Below are 26,117 nucleotides of genomic sequence, written 5' to 3'. Positions count from 1 at the left end.
CGGGAGTTCTTGTAACGGGCAAGGGGATGTCTGTGGCAGGGGAGTGAGGAGGCAAGCAGCAGATGGGGAGTGAGGAGGGACACAGGAGGCGGGCGGTGGGTGAGGAGGTGAGTGGCGAGTGCATGGGCAGCCGGTGGAGGCCCCCGCCCCTGACTGCACCCCTTCTACCTGCGCTCCTGCACCTGGAGCCACAAGCCCCCCTCCTGGAGAAGCCCCGTGTGCCCCCCCCCCCCCCCCGAGGCCAGAGGACGCTGGCCGAAGCCCTGGCACCTGTCTCCACGCACCTGCCTGGAGGAGCTCCCAGCTGACCAAAGCCCAGACCCCCCCCGCTCCTTCATCTATAGGAGCTCCGGGCTGGCTGGAGCCCCGAGCCCCACCACGTGCCCGGAGGAGCCCCGGGCCAACTGCAGCCATGCCTCCCTTTCCCTCCCCTCCCCAGACCCAAGCCACCCAGATATGTTTTTCATTATTATTTGGACTTCTATTATGTACAAGCATTTTTAAATTTACTTCAGAATTGTTATACAGACAACCACTTTTACCCAAAAAGCAAAAGAAAATAATAAAAAAGACAAGAACGTCCAAAGCACCTTATTTGTGTTTCTATTCTGTTAGGTCCAGTAAAGAATAGATATAACTGTGCATGATTTTTATTGAGTCTTCAAAAAACAACAACAACCCCAAACCTTACGTAAATTACAATGATTTGGATGTATATATGTGCATATTACTTTATTAACTTTAGGAAAAATAAATAATTTTAGGAAAAAGTGTAAGTGCGGCCACCAGCAAGAGTTGATGGCCGCACTCGGAGGCCACCAAAAAATTTGTTGCTAGAACCCGTGGTCTACGGGCCATATATGAGCTAGTAGAGGGCAGCTCTCCTGCCCCACATGACCACTCTTGGGGAGATCCCCGATACCTCCCCCACCCCAGCTACCCATCAGTTAGTTAGTGCTCTCTAGCATGGGGCACCTGAATGACACAAAGGGAGCAGAAGGCAGCAGAGAGACCGCCCCAAATTGCCTGGGGAACTTTGACCTTTCTGAAATATTTTGAGACTCAGTTTGAAAAGGTTGGACACTCCTGCTCTCTGTGTCCTGATCATGCTGTTAGCTTATTTGCACAGAAAGAGCCAAAAGTAGCATGATGACAGATCACCCTGCTTTGTATTAGAGATATATAAGAATGAAATAAATTGCAGGGGTAATTTTGGATTATGTCCATTATGATACATTCTGCTTTGCACAGAAGGAAATATGGGATGCTAGCATCTCTCGGGGGTGGGTAAGATTAAGAGAATTTAAATGGCTTGTTTGAGAAGTACTGCAAGATCTGGGGACTGGAAGCTGAGTTATAAAAATTCAAAATTGGAAGCAATTCGGGGAGAGGGATAGTTTAGTGGTTTGAGCATTGGACTGCTAAACCCAGAGTTGAGTTCCATCCTAGGGGGCCATTTAGGGATCTGGGGCAAAAATTGGGGATTGGTCCTGCTTTGAGCAGAGGGTTGGACTAGATGAACTCCTGAGGTCCCTTCCATCCCTGATATTCTATATAATAGGATCCCAGGCCATTTTGGACCAGGACTGACCAAATCTTTGTTTAAATTGATCCCCCTACAATAGTACATCATGCTACCATTAGACTACTGAGCCATCCACAAATGCAGTATTAAATACTAGTTTAATTTCTCTTTTTCAAAAATGCAAGTTGGGACTTCCGATTTGCTACTGTTGTGAACAAAGAAATGATTTAAACTTCTTGCTTAAAGCATTATTTGCCTAGGGAGAGGGTAAGGGATCCTAGTTCATGGCAGCTGAGCATTGGGTGCAGTCTGAATGCTAGATCTGTTCAGAATAGGATTGTTTTAGAATTAATGAAGTTCCTTGGGTTACAAAGAAAGGTTCCTATCAAACCTTGGGAGTTCAGTATCCCAGTGCAAAAAAGTGGGGGGGGAGGAGGAGGGAGGGAAAAAGCAACCTTGCAAACAAATTCTGGGGTAGCAGTAGCTGTTTAAATCAGAGAACCTACAGGTTTCACTATTTAACTCCAGGACTGAACCACAAGGCTACTTGAATTCAAACAACTACTAATAGTAACTGTGTTACAAAAATGATTAGCTTTCTGCTGCAGCCTGTCACTTGTGTAAAGAGGTTGTCACGGACAGATCTCACTCATGGTGTCTTCGAACATTTTCATCTTTGCAGGTGAAAAAGGCCAAGATGCAGGAATCTGGAGAACAAAATTTAAGGTGTGTAGTACTGATTTTGATGTTATTGTTGACCAATTGTCAGGTTCTTGTTTTCATTGTATGCTTCAGTTGAGAAAGCAGGTTGCTTTGTGCATTTTTCACAAGACGTCGGCTTTTATCATTTATCTTCCTTCTGCCAAGTAACATAATTTTGAGAAATTTCTGTTTTAAACAAAAATATTCTTTGAGACACAATGAGCTTTTATAAGAATGCTAAATCTTGCCAAAAGCATTTTCTGTGAATGATTGCATAGAATTTAAATAGCATCAACTTACATCTTGCTTTTAATATTGCGTTGTAGCGCTCTATTTAATACATTCCGTGGAGCAGTCAGGTGAGACAACCATTCACTGTGTATGGAATTCTATGATTGATAGGATCTTTTATTTTGGAATTAATTCAATGGTACATAGTTTTTGCTTAGTAGCTCTTTTTAAGTACATCTTTACTTAGATAATATTAATCACTATTACTACATTTAGAGAGAAGCGTGCTATGCATATCAAATTGTATGAGAAAATGAGTGGGATAGCACTGTCATTTCTGATTTTCTGTCTTTAATTGTATTGTCATGACCCATGACTCAAACCTGGGTCTCCACGATTTCCAGGAGCAGCCGTGCTCCAGCCCTCCATTTGACAGTATGCTGATGCTTGCCTGCCTGGGTCCAAAGGAGAGCAGCTCCAGTTTGAGGCTTTGCTGGTTGATCCTAGTTAAGCCAGCAGCAGGAACAGGAAGCTGTCCGAACAACTGGGCTCCACCCCATTCTGGACTGTGTGCCTTGTGCTTCCTGCTCCTGCTGCTTGATTTCCTGGCATCTGATTTGTGGTTCTTACCTCTGTGTCCTGATCCAGCCTGACTCTGGTTCCTGATTTGTTGTTCTGATCCCCAGTTTGTCTCCTGGCAGAGGTGAAAATAAGCCAGTATGGTCCAGTACGGCATACTGGCAAGAGCCAGTAAACAGCCGACTGTACCGACAGGGGGCAGCTTCCCTAGGCTGACAGTTTAAAAGGACCCTGGGCTCCTGGCAGCGGCCGGAGCCCCTGGCCCTTTAAATCGCTGCCAGAGCCCCGCTGCTGGAGCCCTGGGGTAGCGGCAGCGGCTGGGAGCCCTTGGGCTCTGGAGGCAATTTAAAGGGTCTGGGGATTTAAAGGCCCCACCCCTTCCACCCGAGGCCTCACCCCACCTTGTTCAGGACCCCAGCCCTGCGTACTGGTAAGTCCTTAACGTTACTTTAACCCCTGGCTCCTTGTATCCTGACCCAACTGACTCCTAAACCCTATCTTGTGACCGTGGACTCTGGCTCCGACTACTAAATTTGGCCACCCACGACACAGCTGTGACATGGATTATTTTTGTCCCTTTGGGATTTTTCACATTTACACATTACAACAAATGTTGTATTAGATTTCTGTGTTCTATTAAAAGTTTATTATTTTGAGAAAATTAGTGAGTTAATACTCTGAAGGACGTGAGGATTTGAGGTTTGTACAAAGAGATGCAAGGATATCTTCAAAAAGAAAAGGAGTACTTGTGGCACCTTAGAGACTAACAAATTTATTAGAGCATAAGCTTTCGTGAGCTACAGCTCACTTCATCGGATGCATTTGGTGGAAAAAACAGAGGAGAGATTTACATACACACACAGAGAACATGAAACAATGGGTTTATCATACACACTGTAAGGAGAGTGATCACTTAAGATAAGCCATCACCAGCAGCGGGGGGGGGGGGGGGGAAGGAAAACCTTTCATGGTGACAAGCAAGGTAGGCTAATTCCAGCAGTTAACAAGAATATCAGAGGAACAGTGGGGGGTGGGGTGGGAGGGAGAAATACCATGGGGAAATAGTTTTACTTTGTGTAATGACTCATCCATTCCCAGTCTCTATTCAAGCCTAAGTTAATTGTATCCAGTTTGCAAATTAATTCCAATTCAGCAGTCTCTCGTTGGAGTCTGTTTTTGAAGCTTTTTTGTTGAAGTATAGCCACTCTTAGGTCTGTGATCGAGTGACCAGAGAGATTGAAGTGTTCTCCAACTGGTTTTTGAATGTTATAATTCTTGACGTCTGATTTGTGTCCATTCATTCTTTTATGTAGAGACTGTCCAGTTTGACCAATGTACATGGCAGAGGGGCATTGCTGGCACATGATGGCATATATCACATTGGTAGATGCGTAGGTGAACGAGCCTCTGATAGTGTGGCTGATGTGATTAGGCCCTATGATGGTATCCCCTGAATAGATATGTGGACAGAGTTGGCAACGGGCTTTGTTGCAAGGATAGGTTCCTGGGTTAGTGGTTCTGTTGTGTGGTGTGTGGTTGCTGGTGAGTATTTGCTTCAGATTGGGGGGCTGTCTGTAAGCAAGGACTGGTCTGTCTCCCAAGATCTGTGAGAGTGATGGGTCGTCCTTCAGGATAGGTTGTAGATCCTTGATGATGCGTTGGAGAGGTTTTAGTTGGGGGCTGAAGGTGATGGCTAGTGGCGTTCTGTTGTTTTCTTTGTTGGACCTGTCCTGTAGTAGGTGACTTCTGGGTACTCTTCTGGCTCTGTCAATCTGTTTCTTCACTTCAGCAGGTGGGTATTGTAGTTGTAGGAATGCATGATAGAGATCTTGTAGGTGTTTGTCTCTGTCTGAGGGGTTGGAGCAAATGCGGTTATATCGTAGCACTTGGCTGTAGACAATGGATCGAGTGGTATGATCTGGATGAAAGCTAGAGGCATGTAGGTAGGAATAGCGGTCAGTAGGTTTCCGATATAGGGTGGTGTTTATGTGACCATCGCTTATTAGCACCGTAGTGTCCAGGAAGTGGATCTCTTGTGTGGACTGGTCCAGGCTGAAGTTGATGGTGGGATGGAAATTGTTGAAATCATGGTGGAATTCCTCAAGAGCTTCTTTTCCATGGGTCCAGATGATGAAGAGGTCATCAATGTAGCGCAAGTAGAGTAGGAGCATTAGGGGACGAGAGCTGAGGAAGCGTTGTTCTAAGTCAGCCATAAAAATGTTGGCATACTGTGGGGCCATGCAAGTACCCATCGCAGTGCCGCTGATTTGAAGGTATACATTGTCACCAAATGTGAAATAGTTGTGGGTGAGGACAAAGTCACAAAGTTCAGCCACCAGGTTAGCCGTGACAGTATCGGGGATACTGTTCCTGACGGCTTGTAGTCCATCTTTGTGTGGAATGTTGGTGTAGAGGGCTTCTACATCCATAGTGGCTAGGATGGTGTTTTTAGGAAGATCAACAATGGACTGTAGTTTCCTCAGGAAATCGGTGGTGTCTCGAAGATAGCTGGGAGTGCTGGTAACGAAGGGCCTGAGGAGGGAGTCTACATAGCCAGACAATCCTGCTATCAGGGTGCCAACGCCTGAGATGATGGGGCGTCCAGGATTTCCAGGTTTATGGATCTTGGGTAGGAGATAGAATACCCCAGGTCGGGGTTCTAGGGGTGTGTCTGTGCGGATTTGTTCTTGTGCTTTTTCAGGGAGTTTCTTGAGCAAATGCTGTAGTTTCTTTTGGTAACTCTCAGTGGGATCAGAGGGTAATGGCTTGTAGAAAGTGATGTTGGAGAGCTGCCTAGTAGCCTCTTGTTCATACTCCGACCTATTCATGATGACGACAGCACCTCCTTTGTCAGCCTTTTTGATTATGATGTCAGAGTTGTTTCTGAGGCTGTGGATGGCATTGTGTTCTGCATGGCTGAGGTTACGGGGTAAGCGATGCTGCTTTTCCACAATTTCAGCTCGTGCACGTCGGCGGAAGCAGTCTATGTAGAAATCCAGGCTGCTGTTTCGACCTTCAGGAGGAGTCCACCCAGAATCCTTCTTTTTGTAGTGTTGGCAGGAAGGTCTCTGTGGGTTAATATGTTGGTCAGAGGTGTGTTGGAAATATTCCTTGAGTCTGAGACGTCGAAAATAGGATTCTAGGTCACCACAGAACTGTATCATGTTCGTGGGGGTGGAGGGGCAAAAGGAGAGGCCCCGAGATAGGACAGATTCTTCTGCTGGGCTAAGAGTATAGTTGGATAGATTAACAATATTGCTGGGTGGGTTACGGGAACCATTGTTGTGGCTCCTTGTGGCATATAGTAGTTTAGCTAGCTTAGTGTCCTTTTTCTTTTGTAGAGAAGCAAAGTGTGTTTTGTAAATGGCTTGTCTAGTTTTTGTAAAGTCCAGCTGGTGATGGCTTATCTTAAGTGATCACTCTCCTTACAGTGTGTATGATAAACCCATTGTTTCATGTTCTCTGTGTGTGTATATAAATCTCTCCTCTGTTTTTTCCACCAAATGCATCTGATGAAGTGAGCTGTAGCTCACGAAAGCTTATGCTCTAATAAATTTGTTAGTCTCTAAGGTGCCACAAGTACTCCTTTTCTTTTTGCGAATACAGACTAACACGGCTGCTACTCTGAAAACTAAGGATATCTTCCAGATTCTACTGTGTGTTGGTATATGTGAAATAGTGCAGAATGCAGAATGTTTCCCTAGCAGCCTGTGGCCAATGTTAGCTAGGAAGGTCAAAATCAATTGCTTAACATTTCCAGTGCTGTTAGTGCACAGATTGGTGATGTTGGTGGCTAATGTGTGCTTTTATCCTTTCAGTCAAGTGAGCACCACAGAAGTCAGTGATCAGAAATCTGAATCTTCAAACCTTGGCCCAAACCTTCCCATGTCAAGTGAAAGTAAGGCTCGTTCTGACCCTCTCACTCCCTTCTTTGTGTCCATTGGTTCCTCAGGGTCCTCTGCACCAAGCAAAAACTTCTTGGTCCTTCACCATTTACCCCAGCTTATCTTTCAAATCTAATCACTTATTAGAGGCCATCCCCTGCTTTTGTTCTACTAATGATGCCAATCTCAATCTCCATCTCCCTCCTGTCACTTTCTCTCACAGACACCTTCCTGACCTCTCCCATGCATATCCCTGTTCTTGAGAAGAACTCCTGGTCAAAATTCACAAAGCCACTATCGCAACCTCTTAAATCCCTCTTTAAAACCCACCTTTGCTGCGATGCCTACATATCGCTACTGCCTGGCCTTGGTTAGGTTGGTGACCTCCTGTGACTACTAATGCAACATTCCTGCCTCTATCATTACTGTTTCTTCCCCATTCCCCTATTTGCCTGTTCATTCCTCTTTGTGCATTATCTAAATCCTAGATTGTGATTTCCTTTGGGCAGGGATTGTTGTTTGGTAATGACAAATGAGTGGGAACCATCTCTCATAAATTGTCACTGCTTCAACACAAACACTGAGTGGAGTCAGTTATAATGATTTGCACTGCTAAAGCACAGTTAATCTGAAGCTCTCAGAGCTTTACAGAAAAAGTTTCTCAAAACCGCTGTGAGGGTAAGTAGTTTCATTTTGCAAATGGGAAACTGAGATGCAGAATAAACAACTCACAGAAGGTCACACAGTGAGACAGTGGCAGAGGTAGGAAGGGGAGTATATCCTCTGTACTTGATGTGGAGCTTAGTGTCATTAGCATACTGATAGCTCTAGATTTTCAGAATGCCTAAAAATGTCCCCTAGTGCCTTTTAATACAGATGAACAAGAGGTGACAGAATAAAACTCTGTGAGGGTCCCCGTTTGAGGACTTCCATGGTGCATACTGTCTACAATCCACTGCGGGCTTGTCTACGTGAAGAATTAGTGCATAGCAAGCTGAGGTGTAAATCTATAGTGCACTCCGCTTGCTGTGCACTAACTGGCTGTGTGGACCTTGCTACCACACTACAAGTTCAAGTGATAGTCCCTATTGTATTCCACTATGGATATGCATGCACATAATGCGCTCAGAGTCAGAGAATTTGTAAGTAGTGTTCATTGATCGGTGCATGTGCCCTGACTCTCCTCGTGCTTCCGTCCAAGATGATATAAAGGGTGGTGTGGACCTACTGCATCTCCAGTTCCTTCTCACCTCCACATGGTCTGGGTCAGAACTTTCAGTGTCCTCCTCTCTCATGCTGTTCTAATTGCAGTTGTAAATAGCTTTATCGGTTTTTAAGGCAGTTTACCTAGTTTTATGTCTAGTTTTAATAATTAATAGTTTTAACAGTTTAGTGAAGACTTCAGGGATTTCCTGCCCCCATTCATATCCCTCTTCGGATCAGACTATGGCGAGGACTTCGGGTTTCAAACTCTGAATCTCTTGACCACTGTCCCTCTCAGTAAGTGACAACCACTTCAGTGCTGCCTCTACTGCTTGGGAGAAGCTCACATCACAGCTTTGTGCAGTCCTTCCCCAACTGTACCTGAGAGGGCTGTGCACTTCATCTCCACAAGTATCTCATGGAGATGGCCAGGACACTGCAGTCAGACCCAGGCCAGGGAAAACCCCTCCCTCCACACTGTACATCGGCCTGATTCTGTGAGGACTGCACCTCCTAGTGCTATGCCAAACTCTGATGCCAGCGGAAGCACCTCCACAGACCCCATGATGGGGCCTAGTTGGGAGATTAGGAAGCACTCCAATAAGCCTGGGACTAAGTCTTCCTCCAAGTTCAGGAAACTGGACAGATCAGCCCCAGGGGCCACAGCACATTCTAAGTCCCACTGGCCCGAGAAGAAGACCCATAAACAATGGGATCCCATGGTTCCAGGTGGCGAACTGTCAGTACCGCCATCTCCAGCCCCTCACAAGAAGAGAGAACCTCCTGCACTAGGACAGACATCAGCATCGGTACTGGCGACCAGGAAAGAGAGAGTGCTCCTTAAACCAGGTAGATGTGGATCCATGGCTGCACCCTAAGAAGTCTTCACCTTGCTGGATGCAGAGTTGTCATCTCTATTAGGCCCCTCCACTTCCCGAGAACGTAAATCCCTGCCACGGGATATGCTTACGGTACAGTGTGTCTCGCCCTCTTTGCATATGTTTGTACACCATTCCATCAGTTCCGACAATACCACTATTGGAACTGGAATCTGCCTTTTTCTCTTCCAATGAATTGGAACCAGGGGCAGAACCACCTGTACGGTACTGCTCCTATATACCATCATGGAGACTCACACCAATGGGAACAACCTCCTATGCATCTGTCTTACTGGCCGTATTGGGGACCATTAGGATATTGCAGCATCCTCATTCAGAGCTTGCCTGGTCTGCAAGAGTGTTGCCACCTGCTTCACCCACTAGGGATCCCTCAAGCAGGCCCACAAATCCCGTAGCAGAGGAGGAAGAATTTTATACCCCGGTTCTGATGGTCCCTCCAGAACTGGCTAGACCCCCATCCTCATCGCTGGACAAAGCTGTGACTGCATTATCCCCTTCCCCACTTGATGACTTCAGACAATTTCAAGATCTTCTACAGAGAGTTGCGGGGGAACTCCAAATCCCACTGGAAAAGATTCTGGACATTCTTCAGTCTTTAGGACCAGTGAGAATAGCTCTGAGAATCAATGAAGCCATACTGGAGCCAACTAAGACTGTGTGGCATACATCTGCCACATGCACCACCACTCCTAAAGGAGAGGAGTGATGCTACTGTGTCCTGGTCAAAGGCTCAGAATTCTTCTTTTCCCACCCAGCTCCAAACTCACTGGTAGTTCAGGCTGCTGCTGAGAGGGCTAAACAACAACACCCTCAATCCACAGTAGTGGACAACGAAGGGAAGTGTCTAGATCTTCTACAGAGGAAAGTCTTCTCTTCCTCTTCCTCCAGTTTACAGTTCAGGATAGCCAATTATCAAGCATTGTTGGCTAAATAGGACTTCCTGAATTACGCTAAATTCAAGGAATTCACAGATAGTCTCCCACAACAAGATCATGCCTGCTTTCAGGCCCTCACTGAAGAAGGCAAACTCATAGCCAAAACTGCCCTCCAGTCTACAGTGGATATGGCTGATACCTCCTCCAGGGCCATGGCTACAGTTATTGTGATGCACAGAGAGTCTAGGCTTCATGCTCCTTGTTTTCCTAGGGAGGTCCAGAATACCATAGATAAATCTCTTCAGTTGGAAGAAAGATGAGTCTTTGTATACACTAAAAGACTCCAGGGCTATTCTTCGCTCATTAGGCATCTACACTCCTGCCCCAAAATGAAAATCCCACCACCTGTTGTCTAACAAAGGTACAGGTCTCTTCATTATCACTCACAGAGACCATCTGAACTTCCATGAAAGCAACAAAAGGTCCAGAGGTCCAAATTATCCAGGCCCTCATCCTCAAGCCAAGAGGTATTTTTGACACAAGCTTGAGAGCCAATAATGGCTGAGAGACTCATGACCCTTCCGCTCCATTTGGAGGTCCTTTAGCACTCTTTTCCCATGCTTTGTCTGTGATAACAATGGACACATGGGTGTGAATGTCATCAGCTGTGGCTATACAATCGAGTTTGTAATGCTCAAAGACCCTCCTTCGGGGACCACTCTCACAACAGTATTTTTACCCAAAAGGTGAACTCCTTATTACAATGAGAAGCAATAAAACACGTTTCTCTAGCATATCAAGGAACGGGTTCTACTCGACTTACTTCCTCATGCCCAAGAAGAGGGGTGGCTGGAGACCAAACCTCAGTCTCTGCCCCCTCAATTGCTTCATCCGCAAACTGAAGTTTCGCATAGTGGCATTGGCAACAATAATTCCATCCTTAGAAAAAGGCGTTTGGTTCCCGGCTCTCCATTATGAAGGATGCTTACTTCCACATCAACAACTACCCTGCCCATAGACATTTTCTCAGATTTATGGTGGGCTCCAACCATTTCCAATACAGAGTACTGCCTTTTGGGATAGCTACTGCTCTGAGTCTTCACCAAAGTATTTTCTGTAGTAGCAGTTCTTAGGCTTTATGGTCTCCTTGGTTTTCTATACCTCAACAACTGGCTCCCAGGTCCTGCCAAGAAGCCCACTCATCTACCTTCATATTACTCAGCCTCCTTGCTTCACTAGAAGTTAGCATCAACATCAAGAAGTCAATCCTCAACCCCACATAGTCATTGGACTTCATTGGAGCTAGCATAAACTCTATCATGGCACAGGAATACCTGTCTACAGACAGGGTTCAAGCAATGAATGTTGCCATAGCTTGCATCATGAACAACCTTTTTGTACCAGCCAAGATGTGCCTCTCTCTATGTGGCTACGGGTTTCATGCACCTACGTGTCCCTCTTTGTTAAATTTCACCTTGTCTGCCTGCAGATATGGCCTCGGTCTGTGTACTCACTGAACCTTCAATCTATGAACCTCATGCTGACAGTCCCACCCAAGGTACTATCATTCCTCTACGGTGGACAGGCCCACATTGCATATGTATGGGAGTCCCCATTTTTTCCCTCTTCCCTGGACAGAACTATCATCACTGACATGTTGCTATTAGGCTAGGGAGCACATATGGATGACCATACCACACAAGGGACATGGACACTTCAAGAATCCAGAATGCACATCAATGTCCTAGAACTTTTGAGCAGTAAAAAGAGCATGCGACTCCTTTCTTCCACTCATTTGCTGTCGTCATGTCCTGATCATGTTGGACACCACCACCACAGTCTTCTTTTTTTACTGCAACAAACAAGGAGGAGTGAGATCCACCTCTCTATGTGCAAAAGCGATCAAATTCTGGAACTGGTTCATCAGCAATCAGATCAGCCTATCTTCCGGGGATGCAGAATGTGCTTACAATGTCACTCAGCAGACAATTTGCAATCAATCACGAGTGGGAACTTCACAATGCAGTGCTATGTGACATCTTTGCGCAATGGGGGACCGCAATCAAGGACCTATTTGCTTCTCAGACAAACAGCAGGTGCATCACGTACTGCTCCAGGGGAGTCTTCGGTTACTGCTCTCAGGACGAGGCCCTCCTTCTCTTTTTGGTCACACCAGCTCACCTATACCTTCCTTCCTGTACCGCTCCTACCTCAAGTGCTCCACAAAATCCATCAAGACAAGGCAACAGTCATTCTGATTGCCCCTTTCTGACCCAGACAATTCTGCTTCCCCACTCTTCTGCTCATGTCGTCACACCCACAGATCCCCATCTCGTACTTCCCAACCTTTTGACAGTGCAATGGTGAGATCAAGCACCCCAATCTATGTCCACTCCACCTCAGTGCATGATACTTGGATGGGCATCAACTATAGAACAGGCATGTTCCTCAGTGGTACAAGACATTCTCTCTAAACAGTAGGAAAAATTCCAGGAGACAATATTACTGAGCTAAGTAGAGACGGTTTTCGTCTTGGGCACAACATAAAGGAGTTTTACCAGAAGCAACTGATATTCCCCTAATCCTGGACCACATTTTGTCCTTGTACACATTGGGCCTTGCCTTTGGCACTTTAAGAGTCCACCTACCGGTGATCAGCACATTCCATCCTCCTGTGGAAGGTTACTCTATTTTTTAGACACCCACTAACTGCTAGATTTTTTAAAGGCCTCCTCAGAACCTTCCTATCTCTCCAAACAATTGCATCTCAATGGGACCTGAATCTGGTACTCTCAGTATTAATGAAGCCCCACTTTGAGACAATAGCATCTTGCTCTATGTCCCTCCTCTCCATGAAGGTCGCCTTTCTTGTTGCTATCACTTTGGCGAGGATAGGGGAACTTAGAGCTATAATGGCAGATGCGCCATTTACAATCTTCCACAAAGATAAGGTTTCCTTACGCCTACACCCGAAATTCTTATCTAAGGGTTCACATTAACCAATCCATTCACTTACCTGTTTTCTTCCCGAAACCACATGCATCTGCAGAAGAACGTCTTCTCCATTCCCTCAACATCCAATGAGCTCTGGCCTTCTGCCTGCAGAGAACAAAATCAATCAGAAAGTCTATTTACTGAGGTAGCAGAGAGACTTGGGATAGGCCATCTCCACCCAGAGAATCTTTCAAATGGATTTCTAGCTGCATTATACTCTGCTACCAGCTGTTGAACCTCCCCCAATAGAGGTATGGGCTCACTCCAAGCTATGACCACAGCATCCCTTCAGGTTGTGCCTCTCATAGACCTGTAAAGCAGCCACATGGGGTTCTGTCCACACCTTTGCAACACACTATGCCTTTGTGCAGGACTCGGTGGCAGATGCATCCTTTTGGCATGGTGGTTCTTTGCATGAGCCTTCCACCCTCATCCTTACATCCTCCTCCAACTAAGGTACTGCTTGCCAATCACCCACAGTGGAATACAATAGGAATCATCACTCAAAGAAGAGGAGGAGATTACTTCCCTTTAAGTGCAGGTTCTTCGAGATTTGTGATCGCTATCTATATTCCACTACCCACTCTTCTCCTGTGTTTTGTATCTGTCTGATTCACAGTGGAGAAGGAACCGGAGATGCAGTCTGTCTGCCCTGCCCTTTATCTCCTTGGACGGCAGCACAAGGCGAGTCAGGGAACATGTGTGGACCAATGGACTCTACTTTCAAATTCTGACTCCAGTTGCATGGTGTGCATGCGTAACCCAGTGTAATACAGAAAGGGGCCACATCTCAAAGAATGTCCAGTTACCAGGAAATAACCTCCTCTCCCCTTGTGCACTTTGACCTACTGCTGTTCAGTAGTAAGTCAAAGCACATTAGGGAACATTTAGTTTAAAATTGCAGGACCCACATGGCTAGTTAGTATGCGGCAAGCTAGTGTGCCATAGCTTTACATCTCATCTTGCCACGCACTATCCCTTTGTATAGACAAGCCCTGAGACTTTCTTTGTCATCTCTACTCATAACCCACAACATTCAATAGTTAATACTAAGCAGCTTCCGTAAGGTCCAGACTGTGTTTGCAGGATTGTAATATCAGACTGGATTACATTGTATAATTAAACTACATCCCAAAACACTAAGTTAAAAGAAAGTTATTTTGGTTGTAAAGTCAAAATGTCAATTGAAGGTTGCCTGTGCAACCGTAATTTAGCGTCCTAGTGCATACAATTTTTTAATTACATAATCACACCCTATTATTTCCATAGAACCCCTGCCTCATTCAATGCACAGGGCAGACAGCACTCAGGGAATGAGGCAGCTCTTATGCTCATCTTTCAATGTGTGGCCTTTGCCTTATTTACCATGCCCCATCCAAGCCCTGCGCTGAATACAGAATTAGTAATATGCTCATTGGCTCTTCTGTGGCTCTCATTGATATAGTATGAAAGCCTCACAGACATTAATGAATTTATATTCACAACTTTCCTGTGAGGTAGGAGAATATTTATCATCCCAATTTCAAAACGGTGAAAACTGACACAGAGGTTTATGGATGCAAGCTGAATCAGTGCGAGAGCCAGGATCTGAACTCAGGTCCTCCTGACTGCCAACTCCTGTGCCTACAACTCCACATCTCACTGCTTTGCTGCCAGAGGTGATGAGCACTCACAGCTCCCATTGACTTGCCTTACTGTTCTGAGCACTCAGCACTTCTGGGTATCCAGCCCCCGGGTTGTCACATTGGGCAACCAGCAAGTGAGGGACATGCAGCCAGTGGCCAGCTGCCAACAGCGCGGGTTGAAGAAGCATGGGAAGTGTGTGGGAGAGCCAGGTTAGAAGCCAGTTCTAAGTGGCATTTAAATGCCTTTACCCCAGGACCATCCTTTTTCTTCCTGCAGTTCCCTTCCTCATTTTCTGCGTGCGGTCCAACTTCTAGAGCAAACGAGGCAGAGAGCCCACAGACTAGAATAACCTTATTTACTGCACAGCCCTGATTCATTCCCTGAACACCAACTGCCCTGTGCACTGAATGAGGCAGAGGTCTTGTGGAAAAAACAGTGTGAGACCATGTAATTATAGAGTGTATCATAAGACACACGCACAACATTAAATATGACATTTGTGCGCTTTTGAGTGTTTACCTTTGTAACCCGGATAACTTTTTAAATTTCCGTTTTCATTTTTAAACAGAAAAAAGTAAAAACATTGGCTTGTACAACTGTAATAAACTTCACACTATTAGTGTTTGAACTGTACCTCAGATGTACTACTTGAGCTACAGGGCTAACTACATTAGCTGGCAGCAGAAGGTTGTTACTGTATATGAACAAGCCACTAGAGGAGGATGGATAACCCACAGAAGCAATGACTTGACTAAGTAGCACCCTTTTACAGACAGTATAGCCAATGGCAAGATATGGCAGGCTCTTCTGAACAGGCGTTGAGGCTAAGTGGATATATTTTCAGACTGGCCCTGTTACACTGCCCATGAAAGATAGGTGTTCCCTAGTGGGAGGTGGGCTGCCAGGGCCATGTGCAGGATCCAAAGCAAGTGGTAACGCTTGGTACTCTCTCCCTTGCTGCTGCAGCTGTTCTGGCAGCAGCCAGGCTGTTTCTCTGCACCATGAGTTCTTGTCCTGTCCCTAAGAGATGTGTTTCGGGGGCATCCTGCCTAACGTGGTGCCACCAGAGGGAGAAGATGGGCTGCTAGGCCCATGTATTTTGGGGGCAGAGGAGGGGCTCGGGGGCAGAGCCTGGCTCAACTTGACCTCGCAGTCTCTCTATTCCTTAGCCACCATAGCTGCTCTGGTAACAGCTGGGTTCCATGGGGTTTTCAGTGCCGCGCATGCTGAAGTGAGACATCGGTGCATGTGCAGAACTTTAGAATGTTCAGGGGATTTGTCACACTCCCAAAATCAAGGTGTACAATGAAAGCCACAGATTCTGATGTTGTTATCTCTGAAGGGACAACTTGCTGCTCTGAATGATGCGCTTATTTACAGGGGCAGGAATTTACATTTTTCACCCTGTTTAAATAGCACGTTTGTAAATATTTTTTAAGCCGTATCTAAAGCACTCCAGAAACTTACATCGTTTGTCAGATTACAACACATTGTGAGATGTGCTAATGTTTCACTGTGATTCATTAAGTTTTGTTACTTTTTTGTAAATTGTGTAATTTAAAAAAATCCTTTCTTTACAATTCTGTTGTATAAAATGTTTTTTTCAGTTCTGACATGCACTGATTACATCCCAAGGTCGCCAAATGACTATACCTCACAGCTATATTCTGCAAAGTAAGTAGAACAATTGATTCCAAATTTTATAACTGCATTTTTCTCTAAACTCTTAAAACTTTTGATTTAGTTCTGAAAGAATTCAAATATGAAATTACAGAACTACTAACTGTGGTACATAACTTATCACTTTAATCAGCTTCTGCACCGGATGACTGGAGGATGGCTAATGTGACACCAGTTTTTTAAAAAAGGCTCCAGAGGCGATCCCAGCAGTTACAGGCTGGTACTGACTTCAGTACCAGGGAAAATGAAACTACAGTAAAAAATAGAATGGTCAGACACATAGATGAACATGATTTATTGGGGAAGAGTCAACATGGTTTTTGTAAAGAAAAATCATATCTCACCAATCTATTAAAATTCTTTCAGGGGACTCAACAAACATGTGAACAAGAGTGATTCAGTGGATATAGTATGCATGGACTTAGAGAGAGCCTTTGACAAGGTCCCTCACCAAAGGCTCTTAAGCAAAGTAAGCAGGCATGGGATAAGAGGGAAGGTCCTCTCATGGATGAGTAACTGGTTAAAAGACAGGTTTCAGAGTAGCAGCCGTGTTAGTCTGTATTCGCAAAAAAGAAAAGGAGTACTTGTGGCACCTTAGAGACTAACAAATTGATTTGACCATAAGCTTTCATGAGCTACAGCTCACTTCATCGGATGCATTTGGTGGAAAATACAGTGGGGAGATTTATATACACACACAGAGAACATGAAACAATGGGTTTTATCATACACACTGTAAGGAGAGTGATCACTTAAGATGAGCTATTACCAGCAGGAAGGGGGGGAAGGAGGAAAACCTTTTGTGGTGATAATCAAGGTGGGCCATTTCCAGCAGTTAACAAGAACGTCTGAGGAACAGTGGGGGGTGGGGTGGGGGGAGAAATAACATGGGGAAATAGTTTTACTTTATGTAATGACCCATCCACTCCCAGTCTCTATTCAGGCCTAAGTTAATTGTATCCAGTTTGCAAATTAATTCCAATTCAGCAGTCTCTCGTTAGTCTGTTTTTGAAGTTTTTTTTGTTGAGGGATAGCCACTCTCAGGTCTGTAATCGTGTGACCGGAGAGATTGAAGTGTTCTCTGACTGGTTTTTGAATGTTATAATTCTTGACGTCTGATTTGTGTCCATTTATTCTTTTATGTAGAGACTGTCCAGTTTGACCAATGTACATGGCAGAGGGGCATTGCTGGCACATGATGGCATATATCACATTGGTAGATGCGCAGGTGAACGAGCTTCTGATAGTGTGGCTGATGTGATTAGGCCCTATGATGGTGTTCCCTGAATAAATATGTGGACAGAGTTGGCAACGGGCTTTGTTGCAAGGATAGGTTCCTGGGTTAGTGGTTCTGTTGTGTGGTGTGTGGTTGCTGGTGAGTATTTGCTTCAGGTTGGGGGGTGTCTGTAAGCAAGGACTGGCCTGTCTCCCAGGATCTGTGAGAGTGATGGGTCGTCCTTCAGGATAGGTTGTAGATCCTTGATGATGCGTTGGAGAGGTTTTAGTTGAGGGCTGAAGGTGATGGCTAGTGGCGTTCTGTTATTTTCTTTGTTGGGCCTGTCCTGTAGTAGGTGACTTCTGGATACTCTTTTGGCTCGGTCAATCTGTTTCTTCACATCAACCTCAGCCTGGACCAGTCCACACACGAGATCCACTTCCTGGACACTACGGTGCTAATAAGCGATGGTCACATAAACACCACCCTATATCGGAAACCTACTGACCGCTATTCCTACCTACATGCCTCTAGCTTTCATCCAGATCACACCACATGATCCATTGTCTACAGCCAAGCTCTACGATATAACCGCATTTGCTCCAACCCCTCAGACAGAGACAAACACCTACAAGATCTCTCTCATGCATTCTTACAACTACAATACCCCCCTGCTGAAGTGAAGAAATGGATTAACAGAGCCAGAAGAGTACCCAGAAGGATTCCCGGTTGTCTCCAGTGCTTTGTTTTTTCTAGTCGTAAAAATATTCCAAGTGAATGAATTTCCCCCACTTCCCTTTGGAGACTGTTTCACAGTCTAACAGTAACTGGATGTGTAATTTTATTCTATTGCTTCTAGTTCTGCTCCTTTTAGCACCCTGAATAATTCTTGACCCTAGTTACTGACAGTTCCCTTGTCCCTGAGGAGTGAAATTGTCATGGTGTAGGGCTCTGGAGTAAGAGAGGTGAGGCTCACTTGGTTAAGGGCTGTGAACATCAGGACTGGGGCTCTGAGTTTGACCAGGGGTTTGGGGAAACAGTGCTGTGTCTGGAATACTGGGTTGATATGTTCCTGGTAGTTTGTTGTTTTGGGGACAGATGGGGGAAGCAGGCTGATGGGGGGCAGCAGCGTCAACCCGGAGGGCCTCATCCGCTATTTCCCATGCCATTCTCAGAAGGGACAGGGATGCACACCAGAAGGATGGGGGGAAAGAAGAGGAAAGGGGAGGAGGAAAGGCCAACTACTCCTCCACAATTGGCTGCAAGCAGGGGAGGAGGGCACCAAGGGGGATGGGTGGGGGGAGCTCGGGGACACCAATCAAGGCAGGGGAGGGGAAGGGGCACAATTACCAACATGTGTTGGAAATACCGGTGCCTCCTGCTGCACTGGGAAAGGGAAGGACTATAATATCATTGGGGGGATGCAGTGAACAAAGGAGCTCAACATAAAAAGGGAAAGGGCACAAGCCTGTAGGGGTGGGACATGGGCGCACTTAATGAGGGGACTGGACGGTGGGGGAGGGGAGGGGAGGGCAGTGGAGAAAGGCACTGGCAAGAAGCAGGCCAGGGCAGGAAAACTGCGGGGCTAACTGCAGGGGCCAGGGCAGGGCAGGCAAACTCCCAGGGACTGGAGCCAGGCAGGCAAACAAGCAGAAACACTGCTGTGAGATCTAAGCGGGGGTGGGGGCAAATATGGGCAGCAAGAGGAAAGAGGGCAAACTGCTGTGGGAAGGCCGGTGGGCAAAGTAGAGGGCTGGGAGATTCACCAGCTGAAAGCAGCAGAGGAGAGGAGGGCAAGTCCAAAGGGAGGGGAAAGACATTTGTGCCCACGTATACTTGCACAGCACTGTCCTTGCTTACTGCTGCTGCAGTCCCAAATGGTGGAAAAAAGGGGCAAGGGAAGTGGCTGAGCAGAGGGGTGAGGAACAGGTCCAGGTGGTAGGTGGAGGGGGGTGATAGAGGGTGCAGGAGTGGTGGTGGTGATTGGGGGGGAGGAAGATGGACCGGGGAAGGGCTCCACTCTGGTCCTCCTGCACCCCACAGCAACAATAGCTACCACCACCACAAGAGCAAAGATGGAAAAAGTCGCTCAGTCCTGCAGTAAGCCCCCTCCACAGTGTCCTGCAGTGGTCCTGTGTGCTCTCCCAGCAGCAGAGGTCCTCCTCTTCCTCCCCAAGGCAGCAGCAGGCTTTCAGACAGCAACAGCAGCAACCAGCAGACAGGCAGGAGGGACCCCACAGGTGGTAGCAAAGCAGTGGCGAGTTCCCCACTCCCCCTCTGGGGAGCAGGCCAGCAGGGTCTCCCAAGGAGCAACAGTAGCCAGGGAGAGCACCAGCCGGTGAGGTGTGGGGGGGCCGGAATCTGGCCCAGACGAAGCTGAAACGGGTGTTCTGGGCCCAGTAGTAGCAGCTCCACACCAGCAAGAGTGTCCTATTGGTTTCTAGGAGGTGGGTAGGCGCAAGCCCGCCTACGGCTAAAGGACTCTCCCCCAGCCTATGGCAAGGATCCACTGAGCCTGGGACTCAAATAATTATGGGAGACAACAGGAAAAAATAAGGACAGGTGTGAGGGTCAAAAGTAGAACACCTGGCAGTTTATGTTGATGGGCAGGCAAACTGCTGCCTTCTGAACCATAATGAGCCTTTGCAGTCTTGAGCCTTTATTCCCAGGTGGCGGTGCATTGTAGTATCTAGCCCGCAGATGGTGAGTGCACAGATCACAATGCCAGGTCCTCCTCCATCTGATTTGCCACAGATGAAAAAAAGATATCTTTACCAGCTGTGATTATCTGGTAGCAGTGAGTTATCTAGGAAGGCCCCTGTGGGACTCAGAAGATCTGGGTTCAGTTCCTCAATCTGCCACAGATTTCCTTGACCCTCGGCAAGTCACTCAATTTCTCTTTGCCTCAGTTCTTCATCTGTGAAATGAGGATAATACTCCCTTTCTTCTACCTGGTGTATGTCTTGTTGGTTTAGCCCCTGTTCTGTAAACATGTACATACTTGACTTTAGCCGTGTGAGAAATTTTGCTGAAATCTCTGATTTCACTTATGTAAAATTAACCATTTGCATGAGTTTGTAAAACTGGGTCTAAGATTGGAAGCTCTTCAAGGCAGCAATGTTTTTTACTGTATACATGTACAGCACCTAGCACAATGGGCCCTGATCTCAGTCAGGGGCTCTGGGCACTATGCTGCATATCATCTTGATGATTTGAGAATAGATACCCTTGATGGAAGATGTTATGGTGTTTACTACTTCCTACAGATATTTCCCTCTTCCCATCAACATGCCTTCCATCTCACCAATATTTAACGTCAACTGTCCCTCTTTATTTAGGCACTGATGACATCTAAGCTCTTGCATACCTGGGAAAAGGAGCTGACAGCATCAAATGTAAAGGAAATGGGAATAATCAGATGTTACATCTCCAGTGTTCTCTTCATACATTGTTTAACATTTTCTCAAAAGGGAGCTAGATATTCCAATCCTAGGTACTGGGACTCGAGGTCCTTTTAGCCCCCATTGAAAACCCCAGCAAGATGTTTACCATTTACTTTACATATTTTGTTTTGTTTTATTAGCGGTTGAATGTAGTTTCCTGTTGGTCATTTCTAGGATCGCTTGTCTTTCCTTTTTTGAGGATTGATACTGACTTCTCCCCCCTGCCAGCCATCCTCTGGTACCTCCCCAGTACTCCATGACTTTTCATAAATAATGGTTTGGTAAGCTTACAAATTTAGGATGTGTGTCATCCGGACTGTAGAAAAATGGATCTCACAGAAATCCTAAATGTTCCCTTGCCTGCTTCTTATTAATATTAGGTCCTCATTACTTCCTAATTGTCCAAACATCTCCTTTATTTCTCTTGATGAAGTTAGATTTTAAAAAACCATTCATTAAGCCATTTAAGAGATGTTACTGCTATTTCACCCTCCTCATTTATGAATGGCCTTTCTTTCATGCTAGTTTATTTTTCCCGGATACCTGCTCCTGTATTTTCCACTCCATGCATCTGATGAAGTGGGTTCTAGCCCATGAAAGCTTATGCCCAAATAAATTGGTTAGTCTCTAAAGTGCCACAAGGACTCCTTGTTGTTTTTATTATAAAACCCTTCTCATATTGTTAACCTTATTGGGTATCATTAGCTCATTCTGCTATTTTCTTTTCCTATCATGTATTCTGTCCAGATTCTGTCCCCTTCACTGTGGTACTGGAATGCCTTTATTGATTGATTAGTCTTGTTCAGTTGCTCCCTGCTCTCTCACTTCAGTACAGTTTTTTAAACCTCTGCTCAGAGCTTCAAGCCACATTGTCATCTACTTGTTCTTTATCTTGTTTTAAGACAAATTGCCATCATCACCTTGATTTTCGTCTTAGGATGCCCCAGCCTTCTTCTATACTTGTAGATTTTAGTATTTTCTCCCATTGCAAAATAATTTCTAGATATCTTAATTCCCCATATTTGCTTTCATGCAGTCTCATATCCTCATGCTGCAGTCTTGTGTTAATGTGTTAAAGCAATTACAAATTGTAGTATGGACAAGTCCTAAGGCATTGCTTTGTTGCCAAACAGATGGGATGGCTTTGATTGACTTGCAGCATTTTTTACTTTTTTAACTGTTAAACATTTGTAACTGTATATCCCTTTGATTAATTGATATTAATGATACTGGCTGGGATTTCTAAGGGAACTCTGTGTTCAAATCCTACTGAAACGGGTGAAGCTTGCCACTAACTCACTTAGACTCTTCTGAAACTACTAAAACTGTGGGAAAGCATCCTGACTTCCCTGAGATGCTGGGTACCCACAGCTCTTTAAGACTTCATTTGGAGATGTGGGTGCTTGGCATGACGGAAAATTAGGCCTAAGAGCTTCTGTCAGCTGCTATATTCTCCTCCTGAGTTCCTTAAAAAGCAAATGTCTCTGTATTTATAATTAGCACATGTTTCTAAAGCGCCCTTTTAGGATGTTCTTGTGCATGATGAGAGCTGCATAATATAAACATTTTAATTCTTTTTTTTATAGGCCATATGCACATATCCTTTCTGTACCTATATCCGAAACGATGACCCCTTATCCTGGTCAGACTCAGTATCAAGCTCTACAGCAGACTCAACCCTACGCCATCTACCCACAGACAACCCAGACCTACGGACTACCTCCTTTTGGTAAAGCGTCAACAGAAAAGTTGTCAGGTTTTAAATTCTCTTCAAACAATGTATATAATTGTACGTCCCATGCCCATTGCTTTTCCAACAAACTTCCCAGTCATTTTAGAGGGAAGAACTTACAGAAGACCTCAGGCTTGGCTTTCAGTAGTAGAACAGTTGGAAATGAGGGAATAGTGTGTTTAGTTGAAAGCTGTTCAGGTTTAAAGTGCACTGTCTCTGTGGTGGGAATGTCTTGTTAAGTAGATCTTGTAAAAAATCTGATGTACTCTCAGTTAATTCTGGTGGACTGGCAAGCTGACTGCAGAGATGTTTGATTCTTGAGGATTACAGTTTTCCCAAATTCTTACTTGACTGCTTCAGTGCTGATTTATGTACCAGGTGAAATGGGACAAAGCACCTCTCCAGTGTTGCCCTGTGTAACATCTCTGCACTAGGTATCATCTTTCTTTCCTTTTTGCTGGTACATTAGTACTGGCCTATTGGCTAGTATTAAAAAACCTGTTGCCTCACCTCACATTTCACTGCATGTAGATTGCCTGTTACACTGTCTTTGAGATTACTCGGCTAATAGTATTTAGCTCCATAGCTCTTGTTATGTATTAAGCCACTGAAACAGATGGTTACATTGCAGTAACATTTAAGTTCTGCATTAGCCATTTCAGGGTGTCGTGAGTGATTGTACCACTGAATTTTCCTTTGGATTTTCTCATTTTCTAATATTGTGAACCCCCAAATTAAAAAAATTGAGTCAGACGCCAAGAAATTGTAAGATTGCCGCAAAAGTAATGAGAGAAACAAAAATCAATCCTGTCTTTTGGACTGTGTTCCAATTTTTGAACTCTTCCTGCCTCCTCTCTAGTGTGTGGGTGGCAGTTTGCTTCCGTAACTTACATGAAAACAGTATGGCTTTATGACCCGTTAGCAGCTGGACCACATAGTACTTTGCAGCTGCGTCCATTTGAAGAGATCTAGTTGTCATCTTAAGTGATAGTGACTCATGATTTTATATCCACAGTCCAGGGATCAGTCCCCACAGATGACCTCAAGAGATGCTATGCTGTTAACCAATCCTGGTGCCCAGCATCTCACTATTGTCTTACAATACTTGTGTAACCCACTGAAATGTGTGCATGTCACGTCTCCTTGTATGGGCTAGTCAACAGAGAGTAACATGCTCTTCCTCTCACCAGAGCCCCTACAGTAGGGGCCAAAATTGCCTCTCTCACTGTAAACCTGAGAGAGTTGGCAACACTGTCTAATTTGCCATATTGCTTCTGAAAAATTCACAAAGTGGAAGAGACTTGGCTCAGTTTTATTAGAGACCTGGGTTCTATCCCCAGCTCTGGCTGCTGAAATGGTGCAAGCTTTATCTCATTTGTGAAATTGGAGAACGATGGTGTTTCTTGGGGTCAAAATAGGCATGTTTTTAAAAAAAAAAAAAAGATAGTGGGAATGATTCCTCTTCTAATCACTTATGTATTGAGGGTCTGAATCCTCCGGACAACCTTCTTTTCTGCACTAGTGTTCAGAAATTTGCCCTTTGATAGAATCATAGAATAGTAGTACTTGAAGGGACCTCGAGAGGTCATCCAGTCCAGCCCCCTGTGCTCAGGCAGGACTAAGTATTATTTAGTTCATCCCTGACAAGTGTGTGTCTAACCTCTCCAGTGACAGATTCATGACACTAGCTGGATGAAAGCTATAGAACTAGGAGTCTTCGGGGATGTGTGTGGGTGTCTGTTAGAAATTCTGGCTCTTTGGAGGCAGGGAATTGGGTGACTTTGAGGACTTTCTGCTTCAGCACTTTCAGCCCAGTCTGTGTCAGTAATGACCGAGACTTATTACCATTTTGGGGATATTCATGGAAAGAGGTCAAATGAATTGGTGGTGTCAGCAGAGTCCCTAGTGGGTACCTACATTGCATTTGGCCCCCTGGCATCCATCTTGTTAGATCCTGAGATCTGTGTGGATGGCGGAGACTGAATTCCCATTTCACCCATAGGGGCGATTCCTTTCGTGTGAAGCCGGGGGGTCTGCATAGAGAAACTTGCAGTGCTGCAGCTCTCTTCATAGCTAGGTCTTCACTCACATGTACTGTTCGTGAACATTGTTTGCTGTAGGAATACATAGAACAATCAGGCTGTACTGAGCAAAATGAAACAAGAATGTCAGTCTCTATGGTCTTGAGTTCATGTGTGTCTGCCTCACTGTGTATCCGGTCTGTGATTTCAGGACGTTGTTTGAGTCGCATATAGTTTTGTGTTAATCTGAGCATTTGTTTAGAGGTTCATTCAGTTGCTACCATAGATGACCTGTGCGCTGATAGAACTGTAAACATGAAGAATATGCATTGCTCTGTGTGTTCTCTTGTCTTCCTACATGTGTTTCATTGATTATCCTAACAGTGTGTGGATTTGGTTGGGGTTTTTTTTTTTAGGCCAAGATTTTAAACGGCACTTAGATTTAGTGCCTAAGTCGATATTTAGGCATCTAAAGGAGCTAGTGGGATGACAGCTTTGAGCCAGAGACTGCATGAGAGTGGGGGTGCGAGGCCACATGGGGATGGGAAAGGAGGGCTGCAGAGCCACATGGGGATGTGGGGATAGGGGTAGATGTGCCTGACTGAATGGGAGAGGCTTGGGGTCAACCAGGGTCTGCATGGAGGAGGAGGCTCCCCAACTGCCTAGCAGTCCCTCCCTTCCTCCCCCAAAAAGCTTGTTCCATACCTTTCCCACCCATACCCAATAACCCACCAGGTTCACTCCAGGCTCCTTTCCTCTCCCTCAGTTTCTCTGTTACCCCTAACTCCCTCAAGCCTTTGCATTGCTTCTGAAGGGTGCAGGAAATAAGTTTCTGTTTTGCAGTTTGAATGAATTATTCAAAGTTCTATATTAATATGCCTAGTAAGGAATGTAAAAAAAAATTGTAAAAAAAAAATTACCAGAATCTTTTTTTTGGTCTGTATTGTTACAGACATGCTTGCTGACAGGTATTTTGAAATAAATTACCAAAATAATTGAAACTGGCTTGATTATATTGTGTTATTTTGACAAAATATGCAGAATTTTAAAATATAATGCACAGAATTTTTAATTTTTTGGTGCAGAATTCCCCCAGGAGTAGCCTTTAGTAGGAGCTGTTGTATTCTCAGCACCATTTAAAACATGACCAGTTGTCTGAGTATGGATTTAGGAGCCTAATGGTAGGTTCCTATTTTTTTAAATGTTGTCCTTAAGCAAATGTGAGGTAGGCATTGAAAGATGTATTGTATTAACAAATTTAATAACAACCCCAGGATGATCTCACTCTGTGGAGATGGCACATGCTGAGTCTGGTCAACAGGTAGGAGCTAGGGCACTGAGCATACTCCGTGTGGATGGATGGAGAATAACCCTGGCAGACTCTAACAAAACTCTACTGAGCATGTGTAAACTTGGCTAAATTTGAGCAGATTTTCAGAGGGATGGGAAAAAATGCATTTCTGACCCCAAATGCGTGATGGCACTACAGCTTCTGAGTAAATTGGTT

General features: G+C 45.2%; 1 protein-coding gene across 1 annotated transcript in view; it reads left to right on the top strand.

The window, feature by feature from the left end:
- EYA3 (EYA transcriptional coactivator and phosphatase 3) overlaps positions 1–26,117 on the top strand; it is a 121,257-nt gene that overhangs the window by 45,051 nt on the left and 50,089 nt on the right. Inside the window, 4 exon segments of the mRNA XM_043506232.1 lie at positions 2,208–2,251; positions 6,856–6,935; positions 16,126–16,192; positions 22,444–22,586. Of these exon segments, the coding sequence (XP_043362167.1) occupies positions 2,208–2,251; positions 6,856–6,935; positions 16,126–16,192; positions 22,444–22,586 (334 nt within the window).

Source organism: Dermochelys coriacea, chromosome 19 (genome assembly GCF_009764565.3).
Source record: "Dermochelys coriacea isolate rDerCor1 chromosome 19, rDerCor1.pri.v4, whole genome shotgun sequence".
Lineage (NCBI taxonomy): Eukaryota > Metazoa > Chordata > Testudines > Dermochelyidae > Dermochelys > Dermochelys coriacea.
This window is presented reverse-complemented; position numbering and strand designations above follow the sequence as displayed.